Genomic DNA, 15,560 nt, shown 5'->3' on the forward strand with positions numbered 1-15,560 from the left:
GGGTCTTTTCCAGTGAGTCAGCTCTTCGTACCAGATGGCCGAAGTATTAGAGCGTCAGCTTCAGCATCAGCCTTTCCAATGAGTATTCAAGGTTGATTATCTTTAAGATTGACTGGTTTGATCTCCTTGCTGTCCAAGGGACTCTCAAGAGTCTTCTCCAGTAATTGACAACAAACTATTTTTTTAACTTCTTGCCTTTGTAAAAAACGGTTCTTATATGTTTGACCCACATTGGCCGTTTTTTAAGGCTTTAAAAAAGAACCAAGTTTGCTCCAGATTCTTGGGCTGGAGCCCATGGGCACAATCTGGGCTTTTCCAGGAAAACCTGTCCACGTGTTAGCCTTTTCCCAAGGCTGATCCCCACAGGGCGCCTTGGGACCAGCGGGGCCACGTGGGCCCAGGCGCTGACTCCGCCGCCTGTCATGTGTTTGCCTTCAGTCCACCCTGCGTCGCAGGAGCAAGCCAGAGCGGAAGGAGCGCGTCAGCGAGCAGACCTACCAGCTCTCACGATGGACCCCAATCATCAAAGACATCATGGAGGTCAGCACAGGCTGGGACAAGGGTGCGAGGCCTGCAGGGCCCGGGGGCTTCAGCCTCACCTGTCCTCAGGTGGCAGTGACACCCGGGGCTTTGCATCTGGGCCTCGGAGGGTTTGCGCAGAGCAGCCCCAGGAGACAGTCAGCCAGACACAGGTTCCCCAGATCCACATGATTCAGCCCCAGAGTAGGGCCCCCTTGATGGTATCACAGTGCCTGAAGGTCATATGAGTAGCAAGCTCCACGCCGAGGGCACAGCAGCAGGGAGGGCATTCAGAAAGTGACCCCAGGCCCCCCAGCTGCTCCCGTCACGTCAGCCAGAGACCCTGATAAGCACCTTTCTGTTCAGATCATCCCCTGCCTGCACGTTCTCGCTCTCCACCTCCTGAATCCTGCCTTTCTGCAAAGTCCCTGTCCGGTCTCACTGTCTCCGCACGCTGAGCACCACGTAGCTGAGAGCCCAGCACCACAGAGGCCTCCCTGGCCTCCTGCAGCGGGTGTCAGAGCTGCTCTGTGCGTGTTTGCTCGCAGGGTTGGGTCGTCATTTTAGACCTTGGCCCTGCGCCCTCTCCTCCCATGTCCTCTGGCACCATGCCTTGTGCACAGACGGTGTTTTGCATCTGTGAAGGGAAGGTAGCCCAGGTGTCCCTCCCTCCCCTCCCCCTTGTAGTTCAAGGTCAAGGAAACTGTAGAACCCTGCCCCACGGGAGCTCTGGAGTGGGGCCTGGAGATAGTCTGTCCAGCTGCTGCCCTTGGACAGGACTGAGGTCCAGAGAATGAAGAGACTTGCCCAGGATCCCTTTGCAAATTCATAGCAGTCCAGGTGTCCCCACTGAATTGTATGCTAAAATAGCTATATTTTAAATATATAGAGTGCGTCAGCTTCCTATTTTTAAATCCCACAAACGGAAAGGATGGGTGAACGTGAGACATCTAGAAACCAGTGACGTCTTTTTGCCTGGCAGAGTGGGCCAACCCCCCGCCTCATTCCCTCCTTCACTCTCTGCTCCTTCCTCTCCCCGTCCAGCCCCCCAAAGAGGCATGTGTGGGTGCTACACGGTAGCTGTCGGGAGTGGAGACTTCTCAGCAGCAGAGGGTGGGGAGCAGAATCTACCCACCAGACAATAGGCCCTTGGAAACCTGTGCGTAGTGGCTACTAGACGGATGCAAGGGTCTGGAGGGATGGGACATTTATAACCTCACATAGGAATATAAAGGGGAAAAAAGAGTAAACTGAAAGAGAAGCAAGAAAAATTAAGTCAGGGTTTTAAAAAAATAACTTCTCTTCAAGAGCAGACCTTTAAACTCATCTCCTTGTATCCGCCGGTCCCAGGGCACCTGCTCCACGCCCAGCAGGGCAGGAATCACCCCCCAGCAAGCAGAGGAGCTCCGATTCCTGCAGAGCTGGCCGTGATTGGCTAAGTGACTGGTCCTTGGAATCGTCTTACCTTGGTTCCATCAGCCCTTGTCAAAGCCGTCTCTCTTCTTTCCAGGACACTATTGAAGACAAACTTGACACCAAGCACTACCCGTACATCTCCACCCGCTCCTCTGCCTCCTTCAGCACCACCGCTGTGAGGTGAGGACCGAGTAAGGGCAGAGGACCGAGCAGGACCGTGTCCGGCTGGACGGCAGCCACACGGTAGTCCTGCCGTGATCCCGCGTGACCTGCGGGAACCCTCCCGCAGCTGCTCATCACAGGGTGCAGGCCAAGTCCTTGCAGTGGCCCGGGAGGCCCCCCACCTCGTGGCTTCCTGTTCCATCTCGACTCACTCCTTACTCCTCTCTTATTCCTCCTCCATTTCAGCCACATCAGCCTCCTTGCCCTCCCCGGAACATGCCAGGCTCAATTCTGCCTCAGGAGCCTTGGCATTTGCTCCCCACCCCCCCCCACCCCCGCCTGAAATGATCTGTCCCCAGATGTATCTGGGGACATCCGCATGGCTGCTATCTCCTCCAGGTCCTTAATCAATTATTACTTTCTCCCTTCTTCCTTAACCACCCCATTCAAAATGACAGTACAGCAACCTTCCGAGCAGTATTCATAACAGCTCAAAAGTGGGAATGACCCCGCTGTCCATCAGCTGATGAATGGATAAAGAACATATGGTACATTCATATAATGGGGTATCATTCAGCCAAAGATAGGAATGAAATACTGATCCGTGCTACAACCTTGAACCTTGAAAATACTAAGTGAAAGAAGCCAGTCACTAAAGCCCACATATTCTATCATTCTGTCTATATGCGATGTCTAGAATGGGCAAGTCTCAAGAGAAGTAGATAAGTGGTTGCTGGGAACAGGGGTGAGGGCTGGGAGATAGGGGTTACTGCTACTAGGTACAGGGTTTCTTTTGGGGGGGTGATGAAATGGTCTAAACTTGTGGTGATGGCTCACAATTCTGTGACTATACTGAACACAGAGAATTCTACAATTTAAAACAAGTGAATTGTATGATACATGAATTACCTGTCCATAAAGGTGTTATAGAAAATAATGGAAAAATTACAGCCCCCAGCCTTTCCTGTCCATGTGCCTGCTGATGCTCAGACATTTCTCAGGTTGGAGATGTGAGCAGAGGCAGTCAGTCCATGCTTCCGTCTCCCAGTCCTCCAGCCCTCTGTGTTTTCTTGGCTGCCCATGATGCCTCATGTGTATGTTTTTGAAAACTCCTCCTCTCATGCACCACCTTGCTGTCTTCATCCAGAAGTCTTTCCTGCTGTGTGTGGTGGGCCATGTGTCCACGGGCCAGTCCCTGGGACTCTCACACTGTGAACACAGGTCCCCTTGACTCTTTGCTGCCCTCTTGTGTGTGGCCCAGGTTCCCAGGTCAGACTTTCTAGAACACGCACCTCCATCCTTCTACGCATACTTTCCCTGCCCATCTTCTCTCTTCACCCCTCTTCTGTCGGGACTCCCAGGCCTGCATGGCACATTCCCCCACCCCGATGCCAGTGGAGGCCAAATGTTTATTGCCAACACTGGAGTAGAATGCAAAATCCCCCGTGGTGTCACAGCCAGATGCCGACTAAGGCAGACAAATGATCTCACGGGCAAAACAAAAGGACTGTGATCCTCGGGGCTGGTCCAGGCGGGCTCCCAGGGCCTTCAAGATTTGGAAAGTGACTTCAATGCTGCTGTAAGTCAGGAAGAAGGGTGAAGGTTCCACTGTCCAGAGGAGCCTTGCTCTCCTCGTTGTGTTTTGATTTTTGTTTTCCTCATTTTTCTTAACCTGGAAGCAGCCCATTTCTCACTGTTTCCGAGGACAAGGTGAAGGCCCATTGAAAGCCAGGGCAGAGGAGGAGGCACTGGGGAACTGTCTGGCCGCTGAGATGCCCGTCTTTCAGGAGGCAGCTCGGCACCACCTCCTCCAGGAAGCCTTCCCCGTTGACACCCGGGTGGTGCTAGATGGCCCTTCCCTGTGCCTGTCCCCACGGCACTGAGTTCCTCTCCATGTAGTGCAAGGCAGACCCTCCTTCTCCCTGCACTGTCCTCGACCCACCACTTCAGTTAAGCCACAAGCTCTTGGGATCTCACTAGGGTTAGCTCCTCGGTGCTGGGGTGGCCCTGTGAGGCCTGCAGTGTACATCTGCCTGGTGAATCAATGTGCCAGCTGCAGACAGGCCCGGGACTATGGTCGCTGCTCCTTGCAGCAGAGTGTCCCAGAACTCTACAACTTGGGAGAGACACCAGGACCATCATCCAGTGGGTGGAGCCACTGAGCCTCTGGCTTTAAAGCTGACCTGAACCTGTCTGTTGCCTGCGTGTTTCTAAGAGAATGACAGGGTCACAGGACGGGCGCTCTTGATGATTCTTCTCCCAGCAGCCAAAGCACTTGATAATTTTGCACTGCCGTCCAGTTCATACAGCACTTGCTAAGCATCTGCTCTGTTTTTAGTCACTGGTGTATAGAATGAGTCCTACGTCATGGAATGAAAGCGTTGGTTGCTCAGTCGTGTCCAACTCTTTGCAACCCCATGGACTGTAGCCTGCCAGGCTCCTCTGTCCATGTAATTCTCCAGGCAAGAATCCTGGAGTGGGTTGCCATGCCCTTCTCCAGAGGATCTTCCCGACCCTGGGATCAAACCCAGGTCTCCTGCATTGCAGGCCGATTCTTTACCGGAATCTGAGCCACCAGGGGAATTACGTCATGGAATAATGAAGTATAAATGCTGTATATACAGATACACATGATTAACATCCTTCTCTCTCCCTCCCCAGCGCCCGCTATGGGCACTGGCATAAGAACAAGGCCCCCGGGGAGTACCGCAGTGGTCCGCGCCTTATTATCTTCATTCTGGGGGGCGTGAGCCTGAACGAGATGCGCTGTGCTTACGAGGTGACCCAAGCCAACGGCAAGTGGGAAGTGCTCATAGGTGAGTGGGGCGTATTTTCTAGAGGGAAGGGCTGCTTCATGCACTGTGACTCCATTCCACGCTTCAGTGTTTCATCCTATCTCCAGTTCTCCGCTGCCCCTGCAACACTTTGCCTCTAGACACGTCTGTGGACGCAGCCACGGAGGGGTGAAGGGGCCCTTCCTCAGGTCTGCTCTGCTTCTTGACGAGCGGCAGCCCCACGTGGTGGGAAGTGCCTGGTCCCAGGCCCCAACAGACTCAATGTTCCTGCTCTGGCACCGCCACTCGGGCTCCCTCAAAAGTGCCACCCTCTCCACGCTGCGATTTCCTCACCCACCAAAATTGGGTTAAGGGCACCCACTAAACTGGGCCTGGGGTGGAGGGGCACGTCAGTTTCCTGGCCTCGAGCCTCACGTCCAGAAGATGCTCAGTGAACAGGTCAATGAGCCCTGGCCCCGGTACCTGTCAGTTAGAGATACACAGCCCAGGCGTGCAAGCAGATACTGCTCAAAACGTTCTCGGCTCTGCTGAGGGCTGCCCCAGCCAGTTCCTACCGCTTCAGGGTCTATCATATCCCTGCTGGTTTTCCAGAAGAAAGGAAGCAGCTCCTAAGAGCTGACTTAAGGCAACAGGAGAAGATTTTCCCCTTTTTCATGTCTACAGGAGCCTCCCCAATTTCTCCGCCCGGAAGAGGAAACGTTGAGAAAAATCTTTGCTTTCTCCAGATGACTTCTTCTTTCTTGTGCCCTTAACAAACTGGAGTTGCCTCTGCCCAGGGTGCCTCTTGACATTAACTGACCAGAGATGACTAGCACCTCCTGTCCTGGCCGGGCCCTGCCCTTGCCCCTCAGCTCAGTAACAGGTGTCACTTTTATACCTTCACTTTGGGGGAAACCAGTCCACGTGGCCCTTCCTGGGGGCATCAAGATGGACCTGGCACTGTCTTCACAACTCTGAGCTTCCAGATCCCACCATTCAGGGGGTAGATCGCACATCCCCACCGCTACCCCTGCCCCTCCCTACTCCCAGAAGCCTCTCTGGCCACCATTTCTCCCTGGGTTTTCTCCCTTTTTGGTTACATAGGCCCCCCGTGGCGGAGCTCTCTGTGTTTTTGGCTTGCATACGTGTTGCATGAGCGTGTTGGCTAATTCTGCTCAAACCAGCTCTCCTGGGCCGACGCGTCCCAGCCAGGCTTCGTTGTAACCCCCTCTTCCACGCTGGCCTGACCTGAGGGTCCCTGTCGGGAGGTGGAGACCCGGGGAGACACGGTCACCCGTGCAGATGGGTGGAGAGGCCTGGTGCGGACCGCCGACGCCCGCTATGTGCTTGCATGTCCGCCCGCTGTCCTCGCGGCCTGTGTGCGCGTGCGCCGCGTGTGCACCTCACGTGTGCGCATGCGGCTCACTCTCGCACCTCATTGGCTGCATAAACGTAGGCCTAAGTTGGCATGCTCCTGTAACGTACCTGTGTTCAAGCAGTCAGCTGGCCTCTGTTCTCCCGCAGGTTCTACTCATATTCTCACTCCCACCAAATTTCTCATGGACCTGAGACACCCCGACTTCCGGGAGTCCTCTAGGGTATCTTTTGAGGATCAGGCTCCAACAATGGAGTGAGAGCCAAAGAAACAAAGTAAAAGCAGCTTATTACAGAAAAGAAACTCTTCCACTCTGAAGGGTTTTCTTTGATTTATTACGTCACTCTTTTTCTTTTCTTTTTATTTTTTTTCCCTTTTCAGTTTATTATTTATTTGATTTTCTTTTAACGAGAAAATGCTTGCAGTTCTTCACACCGATTGAAAATGTGTCCTGATGCTGCCCTTCACCAACCCTGCCCGAGCGCCGCTGGGCTCTGGCTTGCCAGCTCGCTCACGCCACAGGTCACCTGCTGCTCAGACAGCTGCAGCCCCCTGAGCTTTAAATGATCACAACTGCTATGCACAGCTCTCCAGAGGGGGCTGGACATGGAGGGATGCTGCAGGCACGGCACCTAAGCCTGCTGGCCGTGGGGTGAATTCCTGATGATGAGGAAGGCTTGGCACAGGGCGCCAGAACAGACCCCCAGTCTGTGGTAGTTAAATATGTCAATACATTTTGCCCAGGACAGGCACTTACCCCAAGGAACAATTTCTAAGGGGTGATGGGGTCGTAAGCCACCTGGTTTAAGGTGAACTCCAGCCACCAGTGGAAACAGCTGGTGTCTCCTGGCCTAGGGAAAGCGGCACTTATTAGTCATTTGCTCTTTCGGTAATTGCTTTTAATTCTCCTGTGGATCCTTCCAAGAGTTGAGAAGCATACTCCTCTCTGCAGCTGGAGTCTCCTAGTCAGATTGAGAGCCATTGGGTAGAAATCTGTTCTCAACAGTATGTGCTGTTTTGAAGAGCGTCTCCTCTCCCACAAGCTCATGCCTTTATCTCAGTTACCTGGGAACCTGTTGTGGGTTTGGTAGGTTATCCAGGTTTTATTCTTGCCCTTGAGAGAGTAAGAGTTCCTTGCTCTCTCTTTTCCACTCTTCTATCGTGCTGGAAACCTCCCCAGCCTGTTCAGATGGCAGACTGGCCCCAAAGACCTCACTGCAGCATGAGTTGTTTCATAGCTTCACTGCACACTGTGATGAGGCCACATCTTGTGTGCATGCCCTCCTCTACTCCATTGACCACGGACCCTGGAAATGTCCCCTCCCCCAACCCCACCCCCAGGCTGAGATGCCCTGTGAGCCACCTGTGAGTGAGTAGCAGACAGACCAGGACTCTAGCCCCAGCTTGGCCACAAGCACCTGTGTGAGTGGGGGAGGTTACTCCCCCTGGGCTACAGAACACAGGGAGGCTGGATCGCAGAGCCCCTCAGACTCTGGCCATCTGTGATGCCGTCGTTCAGTTGGAGGCTCAAACCAGGCAGCCCTGCCCCACTCTCTGGCGAGCCCTCCCTCCATTCTCTGGGGAGTGGACATCAGAACCCTGGCTGGGTAATGTCAGAAGTATGCTTGTTTACTTTATAAAGAATGAGCTCCATCTATGAAGGACCTGCTCTAAAGGTTGACCCTCGAGGCAGGGTTGTTCATCTCCTCTTTCTTTGCCTTGGCTGAGAGATAGCTGCCCCAGGGCAGTAGGGAGGTGAGGAGCAGCAAGGGCCTGTAAGCCAGGACAGTGAGGCTGGCCGTGGTGCTGGGCTATCTGCCATCCTGCCCAGGCTGCCTTTGCCTAGAAAACGAGGCCAGTGGGTGATGAATAAAAGCAAGTGTTAAAAAAAGTCATTCTTAAGAAGCACCTTGATAGGATGGTAATCAGAGAGATCTGGTTCTCATGCAGATGGCAGGTAGGTGGACAGCATTTGCTGTATTTCGAGACTTCTCAAAGGACATGTGGAGAAGGCAGTGGCATCCCACTCCAATACTCTTGCCTGGAAAATCCCATGGGTGGAGGAGCCTGGTAGGCTGCAGTCCATGGGGTCGCTAAGAGTTGGACACGACTGAGTGACTTTGCTTTCAGTTTTCACTTTCATGCATTGGAGAAGGAAATGGCAACCCACTCCAGTGTTCTTACCTGGAGAATCCCAGGGATAGGGGAGACTGTTGGGCTTCCGTCTATGGGGTCGCACAGAGTCGGACACAACTGAAGTGACTTAGCAGCAGCAGCAGCAAAGGACATGACCGCAGCCCTGGCAGACCCCTTGCACAGTCAGAAAGAATCACAAACCCAGACCCCAAGGGCTCCTGCTCAGATTTGCCCTGGGATTCCTTGCAATCGGAGACACCTCTCCTTTGCTGTCTCTGTTTTACATTCAATCAGCGGAGAGTGTCTTGGCTGCCATTAGAGCAGAGAGAGCACTACAGACAGTATGTTCTTGGCTTCTGAGATGCTTTGTTGGGCAGCGCTGTATTTTAGAGTTCAGTTAAGAAGAAGTGAGGCATGGAGTCCTCATCCCTGCTACTGCTAAGTCACTTCAGTTGTGTCCAACTCTGTGCGACCCCATAGAAGGCAGCCCACCAGGCTCCCCCATCCCTGGAATTCTCCAGGCAAGAACACTGGAGTGAGTTGCCATTTCCTTCTCCAATGCGTGAAAGTGAAGTCGCTCAGTCGTGTCCGACTCAGCGACCCCATGGACTGCAGCCTACTAGGTCCTCCATCCATGGGATTTTCCAGGCAAGAGTACTGGAGTGGGGTGCCATTGCCTTCTCCAAGTCCTCATCCCAGGGAAGTTAAAAAGCAGATGAATGTCCAGCCTGCCCACTTCTGTTGTAATTGTCCAAGTGACTAAAGCCTAGAACAGTACAGGGTGTTGGAGAGGCAGGGTGGTGTCCCACACATCAGTGTGAGCAGAAACTTAGCTTTTAGAGATGGGTTTTCCCTGCTCGGCAGTGAACGTGGGCCCACGAGTGTTCTCGTGGGCACTGTGTGTGGATGCCAGTGTTGTGCTCCACCCTCCTGACTCCTCCCTCTCCTGGCCCCTCCCTCTTCTCCTGGCCCCTCCTCCTTCTGGCCCTTCCCTCTCCTCCTGGCCCTTCCCTCTCCTGACCCCTTTCTGTCCTGGAGCTGAGGCCTGCTCCACCTGGCCCTGGCTGAAGGTGGAAGGCGTGGATAACTAAGCGTACAGATGCCACCAAGTCTCGGCTCAGTCCCCACTAATCAATCCATCATTCCTCCCAACTAAGAAATGAAATATTTTGATCAGCTCTGCACCTTGGTGCTGTGGATGGTTTATGTTAAAAGGATTGACTATTAGCGAATGTCCAGAAGACAGTCAGAAGCTAATGAAAGGGGCTGCAAGGCTGACTTAGACCTATTACACAGCACTTACAAGGGGAAGAAGTTTTTTTGTTTTGTTTTTATGTTGAATACTTTGCTTTATTTTAGATCAAGGTCAGATAAGTTCCATTTTTTCAGTGGGACTCAGATTTGAATCTGAATTCAGAGCTGACCCAGTGCCCAGCTGCTGTTTGAGCATTGCCTTCCACATCCCCTCCCGGGGCAGGAGGCCACAGGGCCCCCAGAATCAAAAGCGGAGGCATGGCTTCTAGGCCTGGCTGTGCCACCAACATGCCCCACCAGCATGAGCATCTTTTTCCCATCTGTAGAATGCCGGTGGGCAAGGCCACTGTCTTCCCACACCTGGCAGATCATCTCACTCACCTGGGCTGCTCTTAAATGTGCAGTTTAAACCTACTATTCCCTGACACTGCCCTCGATAGTCTGAGTCTTCAGGATTGATTCAGGCAATTCCAGAACCAGCTGGATCAGCTGATCTGTCAGAATTCTTCTGGTTTTCAGATGCTGTCAGTGAGAAGGAAGGATTTTGTCTTGGCAGAGCTCACTGTGTCTGGCCGCAAGCTTTGACAGTCTTTGGATGACTTTGTTTTGAAGATCACCGTTCACATTTCAGATTTGCAGTTATGTAGGATAAGGGGGACCCTCGGAGTGGCTCTAGATGGCCTGCGTGGTCGGCCACCTTTGGGTTCAAGTGAGAACGTTTGCAGTGTTTGTGGTGCTGAGAAGTTTGACCAGGGTATTAAGTTTGATCAGCGATATCGCTGATTGCGTGGCAGGAATGGGTCTCAGGTGATTTCAGATTAACACCAGCTGGTCTGCATCCTTTAAAGGGACAGGAGCTTGCCTGTGTGAGGAGCCCTAGAGGCCTCACTGGTTACCTGATACTCTTGGTCCTGGCTCAGATGGTAAGGAATCTGCCGGCTAATGCAGGAGACCCGGGTTTGATCCCTGGGTCAAGAAAATCCCCTTGGAGACAGGAATGGCAGCCCACTCCAGTATTCTTGCCTGGGGAATCCCATGGACGAGGAGCCCGGAGGGCTACAGTCCATGGGGTCGCAAAGAGTAGGACACGACAGAACGACTAACACTTTAACCTGGTCTTGGATGTTTTCTGCTTTCAATGAAAGACTGGGAGCACCAGACGATCAGATAATATCCAGTTCTAAAGAATGAATTCCTTCACCTCTTTTTGGCCTCCCACCAGCCCTGAATCTGCACGGAAGCAAGGTTAGGAAGCACGATGGTCCAGACATCTGATCAGAGGCCTTTTGAGTCCCCTCTAAATCCAGTCTTTCCTCTTGTTTCCTGGAATCCAGCGGATGGCTGTGGGGGAGGATGTTAAGGATGGTTTTTCCGGCATGTGCATAGCCTAGGAAGCCCCCAAGGTAATCCCAGCTTAGAGTTCCCAGCAGCCATCTCTCAGCTGTAGACACCTAAACTGCATCGAGCTGAGACTTGGAGACTTTCATTCTGCCAGTGGTCCTGGTCAGAATTTGGTAACATTTATTCCTATTTCCTCATCTAGGGATGAGGCCTTTGACCTTTAGGACTAGCAGAAAGATTCATAAGGTCACAGAAATGAGTGTCTTCGAGGGAGACAGGGACACCCTGTTGAAACTGGTGTCGCCTTTGCCAAAGGAGCCTTGAGTCTGCAGAAAGAGTCAGCTTTGGGCACAGGGCTGGCATGGGCTGCACGCTCGCTCAGGACATCACGCTCGGCCCCTCGGGGAAGCAGCCAGGAAGGGACTGGTTCCTTACTCAGAGCAGTGGCTGGGGCTTGAGCTGCAGAGAAGCCTCTCACACCAGAGACGGCTTCTCCAGTGTTCTCCTGGTCTGCAGTGCCAGCCGTCAGGGGTCAGCTGCGCAAGTAGTGGTCAAAGGCGTACGGACCCTGCTATTTGGAATCACTCCCCAGGATCCCACCAAAGCCTTCTTCTGCCTGCCCTCAGGATGGAAATCTGGCCTCCTGTGGTTTCTGGTCCCCTCTTCCCAGGAAGGCCTGCGCCCTTGCCCGCATCTCCAGGGAGGCACATTTTCAAGGACGGGTCTCTTTTGTTCAGTTCTCTCCCACCGGGATCTCTTTCTTTGAAGCCTTCTGCTGCATGCGTGCAGGCGTCATGCTCACACACCAGTCACTTCTGTTGTTTTTGAGTAAGTCCATGTCCAAACCACACGATCCATGCATCTTTTTTTACTGCACTTATTAGATCTCTCTCTTTACGAAAAAGGACTTCATTTATTTTTATTTTTTTTTATTTTTGCGGTAGAATTATATCTAATTCCATTAGCTTAAATTTTTGCAAGCATTTCTAACCTCTTACAATGTGCGGGTCTCTGCAAGGTAAGGCCTCAGGTTCCCTGGCCCTCCCCCTTTCACACCTGAGGTCCCTCCCACCATGAAGCCCCAGCTAGCTGGCTCCCAGAGCGCGGTGGCTTCCCCTGGGTGCTCTGTCCACCCCCTTCCTCCCAACCTGGACCTCTCTTTCCACACACAGCCCCTCTGCGAACCCCTGCCCTGTTCACCCCCCTCTTCCCCGCCATGTGGTTCGGCACTTCTCTCCCTGGCTTCATCTTGAGTTCAGGAGAGAATTAGAAGGATGGCAGCCCTGTCCCCTGGCAGACAGCACTGAGCCCAGCTGGAGAGACCGCACCTTCCTCGGTACAGCCCGGGGGACCCTGCCCGAGCCAGAGGAGGTGTTCTGTTCACCCATGACCCCGAAATGTCTCCTGGGCCAGTTGTGATGTGGCCCCAAACCCCAGCCCCCACCCCCCTCTCTGTGTCCACTTGACCGAGGCCAGGGGAGGGGAGGGGGCGGCTGCAGCTGTGGGAATGGACAAGGGCAGGGGAGGGGAAAGTGTTTGAAACCAGAGGCGGCAAGCTCACAGGTGTTTTCTGCCTCCCCAGGATCCACGCACATTCTCACCCCACAGAAACTGCTGGACACACTGAAGAAACTGAATAAAACAGATGAAGAAATAAGCAGTTAAAAAATAAGTCGCCCCTCCAAACAAAACCGAACCCTCTCCCCAAAGTGCTCGCAGCCCCGACCGCCTTGGTCCCTTCTCTGACCCCTCCTCCCTCCACCGCCTCCCCCAGCTCTGCACGCCCGGCCGGCACTGTCGCCGCCGCGTTCTCGTGTTTGGTGATGCCCTCTTCTTGTTTGAAACAAAATAATGCATTGTTTTTTGATTTTTTTTTTTTTAAGAGTCCCTTCTATGTGTATCCTGGAGGAGACGTTTGGGACGAGGGCCATGCTGCCACCGGGTTCCTGGAACCGTTTAGGGTGAATGGACACCTCCTCCCCATTAGTCAGGATTTTATGACCTTGTACATAGCCCAGCGTGACGTGTGCACATTTGCTTGTGTTTGGGAAGGTAGACGTTTGGGTGTTTTTAAGAACCCGTTTGGGGTCGCTCCTGTTCGTGTTGGGAATCACTGAGCTTTCCATTCTTGGAGTATGTCAAACTGAGGGTGTCTTTTCTCTTCACTCCAGTTCCTCCCCCTCGGTGCCGGCTCTCATTCACGTGAGCTTGGAAGTGAAGCTCAGGTGATATCTCGAGAGGTTTGCGCTGGAGCCAACCTCTGCTCTCTCTCCCCAAGGGGCTCGCTCCCCCCATCCCCTGGTGCTGGGGATGGGGGGTAGGGGTTGGGCCACAGGAAGTCGGGCTGGGTGCCCTGTCTCAGCGCCCTCCCTGGCCACAGCCACAGCGCTGTGGTCCTGTCTGCGGTCTATCACCGTGCCTGGATGAGAGAGGAGCAGGCTTCCACTGGGGACCTGGGTCTCCAGTTAGACCTGGTCCTTCAGACCCCATCCTTCCCCAGGCATCATCCCCCGACACCACCACCAGAGCTCCTCTTTCTTAGTGAAGTCAGCTTGGGTAGAGCTTATGGCTCAGCAACGGACTAGGACTGGGAGGGTCCCGCAGGCTCCTGGTTCAGAGGTCCCTTTCCTGTCCGTGCCCCTGAGGCTTCAAACTACACGAAGCGTAGCCTGCTGGGTTTACACAGACCCCAATCCCACCCCGGATCATCCTCTGTTTAAGATACTCCCTAATACTTTATTTTGTGTAGTGTGGGGTCATTTGTCATCATGCTTGTAAGAAAAAAACAATCATTTTACTCTCTGTATAAAGATGTAGCTGTATAAAACTTAGCTGTTGATGCAGAAATCAAAGAGGCCAATGCAGGAAGGATGTCTCCTCATCCTCAGGACTCAGCGGCTCGTTCTCCGGAAGGGAGCACACTCTGTTCTGCTGCTGCTGTGAACTATAACGACAGTGGAAGTCACAAAAAATGTCCCGCACCCACCCCCCACGCCCTTGAACCCCCCAGACCGTGTGTGTATATTACTGTCTTGTGGCATCGTCGTTGCGAACGTGTGTGTGCTAGTTCTCCGCCACCCTCTTCCCTTTCGGAATATATCCTCCGCCCGCCCGTTAGATGCATCGTGGCGTTCTCTTCTCAAGGCTTTGAAATCTTCCCCCTTTGCACTCAGATTAGTTTTCAGGTCTGTCTCCCTGCCACCCCCCCCCCCCTTCCTTATGAGATCTTATTTCCTTAGGACAGACTGTAAGGATCTGCCTTGGTTTCTTCCTGTTAAAACTGCTTGTTTTGTCCCCTGCCCTTGACCAAACGATGCTCATGCTTCAGGACCTTGTTTGTCCAACACGTTGGTTTTCCTTTCTCTGTTATTTATATAAAAAATAATTTATCAAAAGGATATTTTAAAAAAAGCTAGTCTGTCTTGAAACTTGTTTACCTTGAAATTATCAGAATCTCAGTGTTTGAAACTATTGAAGCACAAATGTGTATCATCTCTGTACCGTTCTGTACTAAAGCACTCGAGTCTAATAAAGAAATAAATCAGCGCCCGTTCATGGTGTCCAGGGTGACTCGCCGCCCGGTTTCTCTTGGGGAGCAGGAGGAGAAAGGCTTCATCGATGGTCCAGTGGGGAGGAGCCCAGCTGCCCCTGGCCATGGCGTGGAGCCTTCTGGATCCAGGTCACTGCGACTACTAGGATCTAGGGCCGTCTGGAGTCTGCAGACAACCCGCGGAGGGTGAACCACACTGCCTGAGAGCGGGCAGTTCTCCCATCGTCCTGGGTCTCTGTATGTAGGTTGTCTCTCAGCCTCGGAGACCGCAGGGCTGCGTCTCGGCAGGTGGCGCCCTCCGTGAGTCTGTGGTGACGGTGCATTTAGGGCATGTGATGAGGTCACTGCATCAGCCTTAGTGTTCTCCTCCTCTCTTCCTGCTGCCACACCACCTAGCCTTCCAATGAACTTTCACATCTGGAAGGCATGAAGCCTGTTGGTGACTTGGGGAGACTGTGATGAGTTTGGCCCAGCATGAAGAGGAGGACCCTTACGTTAGGCTCATGGTGACACTGGAAATATTAAAATCAATTTCAAATGAAGCATGGTGACCTCATCCATAAGCCAAGCAAATTCCCCCAATTCCAATCACAAAAGAATATATTTTAGAATTAAACCAATTAAGTCCATCCCTAAAGGTGTGGGAGAAACCCAAACAACAGACAGCAGAATTATACTCCTTGGAGGAAAAAGTGGCACCAGAGGTAATGCTGCTGAAGTGAAAGGAAAGTGAAGTCGCTCAGCCGTGTCCGACTCTTTGTGACCCCATGGACTGTAGCCTACCAGGCTCCTCTGTCCATGGGATTTTCCAGGCAAGAGTACTGGAGTGGATTGCCATTTCCTTCTCCAGGGGATCTTCCCGACCCAGGGATCAAACCCAGGTCTTCCACATTGTAGACAGACGCTTCACTGTCTGAGCCACCAGAACCCTGTAAAAACCAGGGGCTGGGGACTTCCCTGGTGGTCCAGTGGCTAAAACTCTAAACTCCCAATGCAGGGGGCCCGAGGTTCAATCCCTGGTCAGGGAACTAGA

General features: G+C 53.0%; 1 protein-coding gene across 3 annotated transcripts in view; it reads left to right on the forward strand.

The window, feature by feature from the left end:
- Positions 1-14,530, forward strand: part of STXBP1 (syntaxin binding protein 1) — a 67,009-nt gene extending 52,479 nt beyond the window's left edge. For 2 of the 3 annotated variants that reach the window (XM_044926374.2, XM_006074493.4), the window contains 5 exons: positions 439-540; positions 2,030-2,115; positions 4,759-4,913; positions 6,396-6,521; positions 12,560-14,530. In XM_044926374.2, the coding sequence (XP_044782309.1) occupies positions 439-540; positions 2,030-2,115; positions 4,759-4,913; positions 6,396-6,505 (453 nt within the window). In that variant the 3' untranslated portion in view covers positions 6,506-6,521; positions 12,560-14,530. The remainder of the gene's footprint in view (positions 1-438; positions 541-2,029; positions 2,116-4,758; positions 4,914-6,395; positions 6,522-12,559) is intronic. The other variant, XM_025261697.3, reaches the window with a different exon arrangement.
- The last annotated feature ends 1,030 nt before the right edge of the window (positions 14,531-15,560 follow it).

This window comes from Bubalus bubalis, chromosome 12 (assembly GCF_019923935.1).
Source record: "Bubalus bubalis isolate 160015118507 breed Murrah chromosome 12, NDDB_SH_1, whole genome shotgun sequence".
NCBI classification, from domain to species: domain Eukaryota; kingdom Metazoa; phylum Chordata; class Mammalia; order Artiodactyla; family Bovidae; genus Bubalus; species Bubalus bubalis.